General features: G+C 32.8%; 1 protein-coding gene across 5 annotated transcripts in view; it reads left to right on the top strand.

Moving 5' to 3' along the window:
• Positions 1 to 12971, top strand: part of LOC106068823 (transmembrane channel-like protein 5) — a 33327-nt gene that overhangs the window by 6950 nt on the left and 13406 nt on the right. For 3 of the 5 annotated variants that reach the window (XM_056020667.1, XM_056020670.1, XM_056020669.1), the window contains exons 3-14: positions 301 to 480; positions 884 to 1097; positions 1566 to 1635; positions 1750 to 2016; positions 2794 to 2942; positions 3083 to 3233; positions 4585 to 4764; positions 5460 to 5602; positions 6526 to 6601; positions 9511 to 9540; positions 10044 to 10141; positions 12311 to 12403. In XM_056020667.1, the coding sequence (XP_055876642.1) occupies positions 301 to 480; positions 884 to 1097; positions 1566 to 1635; positions 1750 to 2016; positions 2794 to 2942; positions 3083 to 3233; positions 4585 to 4764; positions 5460 to 5602; positions 6526 to 6601; positions 9511 to 9540; positions 10044 to 10141; positions 12311 to 12403 (1651 nt within the window). The remainder of the gene's footprint in view (positions 1 to 300; positions 481 to 883; positions 1098 to 1565; positions 1636 to 1749; positions 2017 to 2793; positions 2943 to 3082; positions 3234 to 4584; positions 4765 to 5459; positions 5603 to 6525; positions 6602 to 9510; positions 9541 to 10043; positions 10142 to 12310; positions 12404 to 12971) is intronic. The other 2 variants (XM_056020671.1, XM_056020668.1) reach the window with 2 other exon arrangements.

Raw genomic sequence — 12971 nt, 5'->3', positions numbered from 1 at the left:
AAGTGCAAAAGAACCTGGTGATTACAGATTCTATGCCTAACCTATGGCGCAGATGTATATCAAGTATTGACCTCTTTAGTCACATGAGAAGTTGCAAAGGGAAAAGACAGATATGTACAATGCCACACACAGTTGCTTCATGCAGATGTAAACTTTATCTCTCTATCAACAGTGTGTTTCCTGTCCAATTTTTAATAGTGTGCTGGTGCAGGGCAGAATTACAACAATATTAATTAAATGTGAAATGATTTATATTTATAACAGTGTTAATAAGTAATTTCTTTCTAATAATATTTTCAGCCTTTCATAAATCTGGCTCTAGCACTGACTTAAACCCAATGAGTAATGAGATTTTCCCAAGCATGTCACAGTTTTCAGCGGCTAGTGATGAATTCAAGACCATCGGAGCTACAAACTATTTCCGGGGCTATGATTGGTCAATGGCTGAGTTACTTCAAAAGCTTCCCAGCAGACAATTAGGTTTGAAATTTTAAATTTAGTATTAAGTCTTTTAAAAAAAAAAGTAATTTTTGTAATTCTTTTGTCACTAAAGAGTATTAAAAAAAAAATGTATACCTCTGTTAAAAAATGGAAGTGTAGTTAAGATTATGCTTGGTTATGTATTATACCTTACCAGAGTTAAATAAAGTAAAGCTGATGTATATAATAACCCCCTTTATTTGCTGCCTAGCTGAGGCTGGATAGACATTAGTTCAGAAAAACTATAGGATTTTTGTCAAGGTTTCTGATACCGGTATCCCTTAAAAATTCCAATGTTTAAGAATCTTTTCAGCCAAACACTATATATAACAACAAGACTTAATGAAAGTAATTAGCAAACAAAGCTGTACATTGTTTATACACTTTAAAAAAACTCTTTTAGAAAACGTTGCTGACTTGGCAGCAAGAACATTGCTTCGAAAGAAAAGTTTGAAACCTCATCGTATGACTCTGAGATTGAGCAGAGAAGACAGCCTAGAGGATGACATTATGGGCTCCCTTGATCAAGATCTGCAGTCTGCTACTGACCTGAGTGGGTACCTGGACAGTGCTGTCAGAACATTTCCTACCACACTAAGCAAAAAGAGAAACATCAAGTAAGGAAATGGTGGCAATGCTAAAACTGTGAATACAAGAGTTGTTTTTTTAATACAACTTTTTCTTTTCATTTTTTTTTCTGATGCTTTTATGCTTTTTGTCCAGCAAATCATTAGGTTTTACAGTTTGCTTGCATTGTTTGTTTTCCCCCTTATTCCATAATGCTAATACTAAAAGTTTTTTTAATGCTATATCCTAGCCCAAACATCCCCTAGGACTGTGGGGGATGGTAGTGGATAGGGTATAAACTAAGGGTCACCAAGAGGACAGTCCAGAGCACATAGCACTCAACCAGGCAGCCATCATCAGATAATGTTGATTGTACCAGAGTCACATTTTTTAAATGTCACCTTTCATATGCAGAGGTTCCATATATTGAGGTTTTCTTCACATTATAATGTGTTTGCAAAAATTATTTCTTTATAATACAACTATGACTAGCTTTATTTACATTAGTTTTGTTTCAGACACAGTATATTGGTGAAAGTGAAGAAACCTGAAAGAGGATTGCCTTTATTAAAATACAGACTTAACAAAGTAACTATTCATTTCAAACATAAACACTTATTTCCTTACAATGATGGGAAAGAGATTTACAATTAAGGCCTTTTGAATTCTTTGCTAGACTACAACATTTTTTTTTTGTTTCAGGTCTCAAAGTATTTTACATTAAAATGGAGACAGTTCAAAAGGTTACTAGATTTGTGGCGCTCACATCTACTGATAATTGAAGGGAGCTTTGGAACTAGTGTTGTCTCTTATTTTATTTTCCTAAAGTGGGTGCTCCTTATCAATGTCCCAGTTTTTTTGTTCACATTTACCTTGCTAGTAATTCCTGCTCTTCTCTATAGCTGGTATGGTTCTCAGAAATTGGAGGATGATGTGTCTTTCTCTTTTTTGGATCTCTTTACTGGATGTGTAAGTAATCCCTCTTTTTTTTTTACATTATTAAACAAAAATAATTTGTTAGTGAAATGATCGTAACAATTTTCTTTTCTTTGTCTTCTATGTTGGGGTTAAAAAAGGCTACTAGTTTTATACTTACTTACTTTATTACTTAGGTCCTCCTGCGCTGTTCGGCGCATTGGGCAGCAAGCTGTCTCCACAAAGATCTGTCACACACAATGTCTGAAGCCTCCTCCCACATTGTGTGCACTGTTTTGCGGTCCTTCATGAAAGTGTGGCACCAAGTTAGACTAAGACTAAGACTGCTTTATTGATCCTTACAGAAATTTGTTGTGATTACAAGGACTCGTTTCTCACATAAAGACAACATAACAGAAAAATACACATAAATACAACAGACAACATAAAGAATTCATTCAGCGACTACACACAGATATCTTGGTGCATTTCATGCTTTCCTCATATTGGCCTCTATGTCATCGCAACTCTTAGCATACATAGTTCATTTTGTCGGAGAACATGTCCCGCAAACCTCATGCGACACTCTGTCACAACCTCACTAAGTGTTTGACTCCCAGTTCGGCATAGGATTTCCTTGTTTGAGACCCGATCTATATAACTGACTCCCAAAATCTGTCTTAGACATTTTTGTTGAGCCACATTTAGTCTTTTCTCAATTTAGGCAGATGACTTCCATGTCTGACATGCATATGTTGCTTTTGGGATGACGATTGTGTTAAGAAGGTGTATTTATGATTACATTCTATTTTTATTTAATTATTCTTTTAGGGTTATCTGGAAAACTCCATCATGTATTATGGATTCTACACAAACCAAACAATGGAATTAGTACCAGGCCATTCCTATGAGATGAAATATGTCTACCTGTTTACTTGTGCTGGTTATTATATATTGTGTCTTATTATTTTAGGATACAGGTAAACAACATGTATGGTTTTTTTTGTGTGTGAACTACTTCACAAAGTACTTGTTTTACTCAGCCTCAGTTTAATTTGTACACTTTGATTAGAAAGTTTATCAAGTGTTTCTATATAGAAATTATTGCTTTAAATTTCAGCTATCTCAGGTCTTATAGAATCTACTACATTGAGGCTGGTGGACCAACTATCAACTGTTACTTCAATATGTTTGTCAGCGGCTGGGACTATGGCATTACAAGCAATGAGGCTAGCCTGCTGAAACACAAGAGCCTGTACAATGAATTTAAGGTCTACTGTCTTTATATTTCCTCACTATTTCTGTTGACTACTTTCCTTTTCCTTTTTTTTTTACAAAGCTTATATCAAATCTGTCTGTCTGTTTGTCTGGTAAAAAGTTTGTGTATGTTATTTCCAAGACACCCAATCTCGGATCAAGCTGAGCACAATTATTTCTTTTACTTGACAACACAATAATCAATTTTAAAAAATTAACCAATTAGTTGATTAACTATAGGTAATTAATTATTTCATTTGGTATCTTGAACAAAGGAAAGAAATTGTACTTGACTGAATTGGTATGACTGAATTTATGTCCCCCTTTAAAGTAAGTTTGAAACAAACAATAGACAATTATACAATCTTCTATTTACATAAGCACCTCACTAGCAGAGTGGTTAGTATGCCAGCTTGAGGAAGTTTGAGCCATGAGTTTGAATTCAAGTCGTTCCCCCTTTTTTTATAAATGCTTTTAAAAAGCAATTATTGTAAGATTCACCCAGATATCCTTTTCTTCCCCCCATTTTTCCAACTGGTTCAGACAAGTGTTAGGATCATAGCATACTGAGAAATCTAAAAGCATGAATTAACTCTAAACAGAAACAATTGGTAAAAATATTTTGAATCGCAGATTTATTGTTGTTGGTCTAGATCTATTACAAATTTAATTACATGATGATCCAGACTAATTGCCACAACTACACTTTGTATAAACTTTTTTCTAAAGTGTTTTTTTATGTTTTTCTTGTTTTTTTTTTTTTTTTAAGTGTAAGTTGCACTTTATCAGGAGATTAAGCTATTACACCCTTAATAAATAGCAGCATTATTTCTGAATAAGTTTAGACAATTTAAAAAGTGGGGATATGTCTTCTAGAGAAAAAAATGTGACTAGCTGCTTGGCTGTGGAAGAGGTAGGGGATAGAAAAAATTGAGTAGTGTGGACTGATTACATATTTAAGTGGATCAAAATAAGAATTAAATACTATTTTTGAGACTTTCTATAATTGAGATTATCATAAGCTGTGTACATATATTTATTAAAAAACACTGTTCTAATCAATAAAACTTTTTTTCTTTCCATTTGCATAATGAATAATTAAAAAGATACTTGCATAGTGCCTTGGTTTTCGTATGAAAAATAATACTGATAATACATTGCAAATCTAGATATTCAGATAATACACTAGTAATAATACTGACTTGCCAAGAAAGCTATAGGCATTCAAGTAAGTACATTAGTAATTGATAATATTGACCTGTCCTAGTAACTGTAGCAATGCAAGTAATACACTGATAATTGATATGATGTTTGAAGATAATGATTATCTGTTGAGATATAAACTTCTCTTCCTCCTGCTTGTAGGAAAACTTGTACAGTCATCATAAAAAGAAGTCATTCAGAGACAAAGATGAACTCACAAAGCTCTGGTTGATACGAACCTTGACGTGGCTACTTGTGATTGTGATGTTAACATTGAGTGGATATATCACTTACTTTGTCTCCACTGAACTGTCCATTACAAATAAGCTGGCTGAAGAATCAGTGAGGATTCTCTTAATGTTCAACTCAAGTTTAGCCTTTGATTTTAATCACCTGCTAATATTTTCCATACGATACTTCTTTCCTCTCTTTATCTAATTGTGCTGAATGCTGTTATAGATCTACTTAAAACTGGGAAGCAAATTATTTGTCCTTCTTTATTCGCTTTCTTGGCATTAGTAAATCTGTTTTCAAAAATAAAATTTTTACGCATAGTAATCTAATTAACAAAATAAATATATTTAATAAATTTGTAATTGTAATAGTTAAGTCATGAACTCTTGAAACTCCAGGCCAACAGAAGCTCCTGTCAGCCTGTTTGAACAATTGATCCCTCTAGGAGAGATTCAAGCAGATTTAAATAGATCACGTCTCTGTTTCCAGTGGTTCTTATCCCAAGTCTCTCGGGACTAGTGATGGGCCAAAGGCCAAGCCATAGAACGCTCTTAGAAGAGCATTATGTGGATTGTGACTGGGATGTTGGGGCTCTCTTTCAATCTCTGCCAGTGCAATGAACACAGCCCTTAGGCGTCTCAATGGGAGTCTTGTTTTTCTTCGTTATTGGCCTAGTCATTTCTATCCGGTTGCCACTTTGAGGCTGGGTAGCATAGCCTGGGACTTTTTTAACATCTTCTTTCTTTCATTTTGGTGCTGAACTAAATATGTCAATAATATTGAATTTTTAATCTTTTTTTTAGAAAAGTTATTCAACTTTGAAAACTCTGGCAATGCCCATTGTTTTGTCTTCAATTCAACAATTATTCCCCTTGGTTTTTTCTTTTCTTGAATCATATGAGGAGTACAGCTCGCCTAAAAAGCAACTTTATGTACACATGTTTAGGTAAGTATAATCTATCTTCTTGACATCCATACTGGATAATACCAAGAAATTAAGTTTAATTATTTAGATTAAATCTGTGACAGTCACTAGAGTTGAGACTAGGTTTTTTGAAACTGTAGGCCAATGGAAGGTCCTCTCTTTTGGCCTGAAATGAAAGCAATCTTTCTGTCTGCAAAGATTTATAGCACAAGCAAATTAGTTTCTCCCTTTTTTTCCAGAGGTCAAAATCATAAGGCACTACTGTTAGAGGCAAAGTCGAATGCTAGCACCTAGTAAAGTAAAGTTCCCTTTTCAGACCTTGTGGTCTATAGGGCAGATGGTGTAAAGATCATATGTTTCTGTGGCCTACGGTTAACTAGGGTGTCATGTGGCCAGCACAACGACCAACCGCCTTTACTTTTCCCCAACTGATGTCAGGTACCCATTAGAGCTGGGTGGACTCAGAGGCGCCCGAAGATCCCGAAATTAAAAATCCCAGTCTTCACCAGGATTCGAACCCCGGTCTCCGGTTCGGAAGCCAAGCCCTTTACCGCTCAGCCACCGCGCCTCCCTAGCACCTAGGGAGACCATTTAATTTTCCTTCTGTACCACATGAAACAACTCCACTGGTGCATCCAAACAGATTCTCTAGAGGCCTATTGACCTCTGATCTCTTTAAAATAATTGTGTTCAAGTCAGTTAAATTGGTTAATACTATGACAAATATTAATTCATAACTCTTCACAAGACACATTTTTTGTCATTGAAATTTAGAATTAGCAACTTTGTCCCTCTTTGAAAGCAGTAATACAAAAGTTAATGAAAGTTAATTAAGAATTTATAGCTAGCAGTAAATGAAAAGTTCATAGCAACATTGATTTAACAGTTGTAATAAAGGAACATAATTTTGTGGTTATGAAGCAGTGATTTTTATTTTATATCAGGGCAATGGCTTTTAAAGGAACAATGCTTGCAGTGCTTGTTTATTTTTGGTTTGCAGTAGCAAGTTCAAATATAGAGGTAATGAATTTTTTTTTTCTGTTGTGGATACTACACATTCAATTTTTAGTGGCCCCCAAAAGGGGAGTAGACGCTGTTAGTTTTGTGTGGTCTGTCGGTCCGTCCGTCCATCTGTCCATCCATCCCTCCCGTTTAGATCTCAGAAACTAGAAGAGAAAATGAAATTCTGACATCATGATATTTTATATCATTCAAAGTTCTGATGCAATGGCTACTTTTTCCTTTCCGAATGTGAACCATTTAATTTTAAATTTTATATTTTTATATTATTTTTATATCTTCTATTAATTTTGCAAATTTTCTATATCTTACTTTTAATTTGCCTTGCTATGCCCCAAACAGCACAGGAAGACCTAAGTCTGAGTTTAAGTAAGTACCTTTAATTTCGTTTAAAGAACTTATAACACTTTTTTTCAAGATTTCTGGCATAGCATTGTAGAATGAATAGGACTTCTTTTTGATTATATCATCTTTTGAACAATTTGCAAAGTCCAATTTTGTGAAAATTATAACTTGTATTATTTTTTTAGCTTTTATTAATTTTGCAAATATTCAGGCTTATTTTAATTTTGTGAAAATTTTAGCTTTATATTAATTTTCTGAAAATGTCAGGTTACCATATTGCATTTTTGCAGATATCCAAACCCTCATTCATGACAAATTTTCCCTTTTTAGATACAGGGTTCGTATAGCGCTCCTAAAAACTCCTAAAATCTCCTAAAAAATGAAAAGTCTCCTAAAATCCTAAAATTCTCCTAAAAATTGCTGAAAGTCTCCTAAAATTTTGTCCATTCTCCTAAAATTTTTACCCAATATTTTTTTAAAATATAATTTTGCTTATTTCTTGCTAAAATGCGGGGAAAAAAACAACAACAGCGTAACTAGGCATTCTGATCGCATGGCCTTACAGGCTGGCTGTGTTAATGAGCTGACCAGTGACGCTTCTGCACCGCCTTTCACCCACTTGTGAAGCGCGACCTCGTGATTGAAGATGGCGTTGGTTTAAGCAAGCATTTCACCTGGCAGTATTTTTCTGAAGTCAGCGTAGAAATGTTTGTTTCCATTTATTGTTACCACTAAAGAGGCGCTAGATCTAGTCTGTAGTGACTATTACCAGACTAATTAAGTAATTTGTAGGCTACACCCCTCCGGGCCCTCCCTCACCTAAAATCTTCTTGTTGTAAGAGTGACTTCGCGTGGAAAGTCGGTAAATCTTCTAGATCTAGCTAGTATCTAGTAATAGTATCTAGATTTAGATTTAGATCTAAGTTAGATCTAGTGAAGATAATTCTCACCTTAGTCAATTTAATGATTTCGATACATCTAATATCTAGATTACTCTAGAAATACGCGTCTAGACTCTAGATCTACGGTATATCCAGTGAAGATAATTCGCATACTGCCGCGAAAAGTCAGCAAACTTTAGTGACTTAGATCTAGACTCTAGATCTACGGTATATTCAGTGAGGATAATTCGCACACAGCCGCGAAAAGTCCGCGAATTTTAGTGACATATCTAGATTCTAGATTTACTCGAAATCGCTAGAATCTAGTGAAGATAATTCTCACACAGTCGTGAAAAGTCCGCAAAATTTACTGACTTAAAGTCCGCGAATTTTAGCGAATTAACTTTAGAGTCTATATCTTCTGTAAATTTAGTGAAGATAATATTCACACAGCAGTGAAAAGTCTGCGAATTTTCGTGACTTTGATCTAGACTCTAGATTTACGTTAAATCACTAGAATATATAGATTATAGGCCCTGCCACCCTATATTTGTTTCTCTCACAGCCCTGAAAAGTCAGCGAATTTTAGTGACTTAGATCTAGAGTCTAGATCTACTGTAGATTTAACGAAAATAATTCTCATACAACTGTGAAAAGTCCGTAAACATTATTTCACTCGTAAAAGCCAGGGAAACTATATGGTTAAAAAAGATTCTGCTAGGAAAAAAAATGCGAATAGGTCTAATACCCCCCCCCCCCCCCAATCCAAAAGCCATTTTTTAGTAAGCAAATGTCAACTAAACATTCAAATAGGCCAATATTGCCCTATATATTACTGGCTCTGTTTATGAGAAGGATTTAAGTTAGTTAATAAAAGAATAAAACATTACCTCAAATGCACACCATGACTCTAGTATCTATAAGATAGGCCTACACATAGGAACTAATAATGTACATTTTCATCACAGAGAATACACATTATGAAGGCATCTCTAAGAATGTTTCTTATTTAAAAAAATGGAAAAGCAACCATTTGTAATGTTTTTAAATAAATCTTTGAAAAAAAAATGGTTGTTTGAGGTTTTGGGATGTCAGTCAAGTTGTTACTTGATTAAAAGATAACTTTCATTACATTTTCTGTGGACATACCACAGCTGATAACATTGTTTCTGTGGCATATTGGCAAGATATTTATTATTTTTAAAATCAAATAACAATAGGCCTAATTGATTTGATAAATGCTTAGTTTTGTGTATGTTTTACTATGTATCACACAAGTGGATAGGAAAAACACACACACATCATACATTTCATCCTTAAAAAACCTCCTAAAATCTCCTAAAATTTTGTCATGGAAAGTACTACTAACCCTGTAGATACCCCCATAATCTAAATTAATTTTCTAGTTTTTTTTTAGCAGTTGTACCACTTGCCTTTCTTATAAATACTAACTTTTAGAAAATGGATCTAGTATGCTGCTATGGGTAAATTATTAAGGTCAGATGTAGTAGCGACCATTATCTTACAAATGGCAAGAGTCGCTTAATATACGTAATATTTCAATTTAATTTTGAGCGAATTAATGTAATGAAGTTTAGGGGTATACAAATTTGTTAAGAATTGTTTGCTGTTTTGTATTAACAGTTCCATAGTTATTCATATTCCAGCTGTTTCATTTTTCAGCAAGATATGTCACCAACTTTTGCAGGGAAGGTGAAAACAGATTAATATTTTATTTGATAACATTTTGTTAAGCCTTTCTGTTAACTCTGTTTACATTTTCAGAGACCCAAAAAATAAATTGAATATTATTGTTCTTGGGTTTTGTTCTTGTTTTTTTTTTTTAGTAATACATTTTTTTATTTATCATTCAAAAAGTATTAAAAGTAATTAAGATTTCTATAATTTCATGTTAGAAAATCAGAATGACTTCCCTAGTGCTAATAGGGCATGGAATGGGTTGCCTGAACCAGCCAGAAAAACCAATGACTTGGCAGAATTTAAGTCATTGGTTAACATGCATGACTAGATGCATGACGCATAGGACGTAATCATCTTCTTTTTTGAAGTAACGTCTGTATTTTATAAGATAAGAAGATAAGATAGTAGTATTTTTAAATTGATAAAACGAAATATGTTCAAGCTTGAATTTACTTAACTACAATTTTGAAAAAAAAAATTTAAAAAATATACATCTGTTCTTTTTATTTTACAAGTGTTGGGAAACTTTTGTAGGAGAAGAAATCTACAGACTGGTTATTGTTGATTTGATCTTCGTATTGGGTTATTCTTTCTTCATGGAATTTATGAGAAAGTAAGTTTCATGTTTTGTCCCACTATGCATAGTATTAAACTGTAAAAGATTCTATCAAGGAACAAGAAAACTTGTTCCCTGATAGCACTTTCGATATCTGCAATGTACAAATACCAATACATAATTATGATCTAATCTCTGTTGTGGGCATTCTAAGAGCATCACAATACTGTTTCACTGCTATTATGCTATTATAAAATTTGAATTTTTCACTGCTATTATAGAGTTTAAATGTTTCACCACTAATATCAAGTTTTAATATTTCACTGCTATTATAAAATTTTAATGTTTTACTGCTCTATAACAGTTGAGTTTTTTTTACTGCTATTATACTGTTTTAATATTTCACCACTTTTATAAAGTTTGAATGTTTTATTACTATTATAAAGTTTGAATGTTTTACTGCTATTATAAAGTTTGACTGTTTATCCACTATTATAAAATTTGAATGTTTTACTTCTATTAAAAAAAATTATAAAGTTTAAATGTCTCACCACTAATATAAAGTTGTAATGTTTCACTGCTATTATAAAGTTTGAATGTTTGACTGCTCATATAAAATTTGAATGTTTTACTGCTATTATAATGGTTGAATTTTTTACTTCTATTAATATTTCACCACTATTATAAAGTTAGAATGTTTTACTCTATTATAAAGATTGAATGTTTTACCTCTATTGTAAAGTTTAAATGTTTTGCTGCTATTGCTGTTTATTGAAACCTGCTTTTTATCTGTCAGAGCGGACCACTTCGGGGATCGATTTTCAGTTTGCTTTGTCACTTGCCACACAAACTGTCTTTGTAACCTCGTCATAACTTCATTTCAAAATTTACTAGCTTCTTATAACTTTCTTGCTTATTATAACTTATCAAATTATGTGATTGTTTAAAAAATATTTTTCAACCTCTATTAAATTTTAAACAAAGTAATGGCTGCCTGGTCATGTGGTATGTGCTCTGGATTGTCATCTTTCAAGAGATTTGGGCTAGGATGTAAGGAATATCTGAAATTAATCAATCAATTATTGTTAATTATACATTTTGTTTGATACAAAAAGGGAAATAGCTTCTACATTATTGTGAGATATAGTTTTAAGTTCTTCACCTTAGAAACATTTTGTTTAAAAAAAATGTTTTTTATATTTTGCTTGTTTCTTCTAAACTTTCACATTTTTCATGTGAGATTTCATCCAGTGACTAACCTCATAAGCCAGAACACAGACCTGTGACATGACAGCCCGCTATAACGATAAATGGTCTTTATAATAAAATGACTAACCAAGATGGATCTTAAGATGTAAAATGTCTTTCACTTCAAATACCTTTCTTTAAAATCTCTTCTTGTTGTGTCTAAGTTCACTCTCTAATTCTTAGCATATTATTTCATTAATTGGAATGAGTTTTAAATATTAAGGGTCATTCATTCAAGCAGTTTAAGACTAAAAAAAAAGCCACTGAGAATCCAAAATGGAGATTTAAAGTTAACAATTTACATGCAATATAAATCAGTGAGCCCTTTTGCGTTCTATTGGCTTACATTTTTTTAGAATGGGGAGAGGGATTAATATGATGTATGACACAGTGTTTGGTAAACAATGATTAATATGATGTATGACACAGTGTTTGGTAAACAATGATTAATATGATGTATGACACAGTGTTTGGTAAACAATGATTAATATGATGTATGACACAGTGTTTGGTAAACAATGATTAATATGATGTATGACACAGTGTTTGGTAAACAATGATTAATATGATGTATGACACAGTGTTTGGTAAACAATGATTAATATGATGTATGACACAGTGTTTGGTAAACAATGATTAATATGATGTATGACACAGTGTTTGGTAAACAATGATTAATATGATGTATGACACAGTGTTTGAAAAACAATGATTAATATGATGTATGACACAGTGTTTGGTAAACAATGATTAATATGATGTATGACACAGTGTTTGGTAAACAATGATTAATATGATGTATGACACAGTGTTTGGTAAACAATGATTAATATGATGTATGACACAGTGTTTGGTAAAAAATGATTAATATGATGTATGACACAGTGTTTGGTAAACAATGATTAATATGATGTATGACACAGTGTTTGGTAAACAATGCGCTGCTACTTTATTCTATTTCTTATTTAATATTTCTAGAATTTGTTCACAACGTTGGGAACGGATAAAAAAGGCAGAGTTTGCTATAGCTCAGCACACACTGGAATTAATTTACTCTCAGTCTTTGTGTTGGTGAGTACCTGTTTTACAAATATCAAAATACAATAAACATACAAATAGATAACCCAGCCAGACCTAATAGGAAAAAAAGGGCGCTTGGGCGACAAGGTCTTCATCAGCTACAAAACAAACAAAAAAGACAATGAACACAAAATACCTTTCTGATGTGGTCTATCAAGGGAGAAAAGAAATGAGCTGAGCTGGTGTAAAGGCATGGGAAATTGGAATGGGGGTGATGTCTCACTAAGATTTATATTTTAGATATATGAGCTTAACTTGAGGATTTGCTTCAGAAACTTGACTAATTCAGCTACAATTCTAATCATTTTACTTTACTAACCCATGTTTCCTTCTTTTTTTTTTTTTTGTGTGTGTTTTTTGTGTTTTTTTTTTAGCTGTTGTTTTAATTGAAAGGAAAAATTAAATAAAAGTTATTGTAGCTTTGTAACAAGAATGGTTATTAGTATAGGCCTACATTTATTCTTTTTTTTTTTCATTTTGATTGTATTCCGAAGGAATTTAAAATTAATTGCCAATTCTCCTGCACAATATCAAATAATGCTAGAAACACTATGGCTAT

Source organism: Biomphalaria glabrata, chromosome 2, assembly GCF_947242115.1.
Source record: "Biomphalaria glabrata chromosome 2, xgBioGlab47.1, whole genome shotgun sequence".
NCBI classification, from domain to species: domain Eukaryota; kingdom Metazoa; phylum Mollusca; class Gastropoda; family Planorbidae; genus Biomphalaria; species Biomphalaria glabrata.
This window is presented reverse-complemented; position numbering and strand designations above follow the sequence as displayed.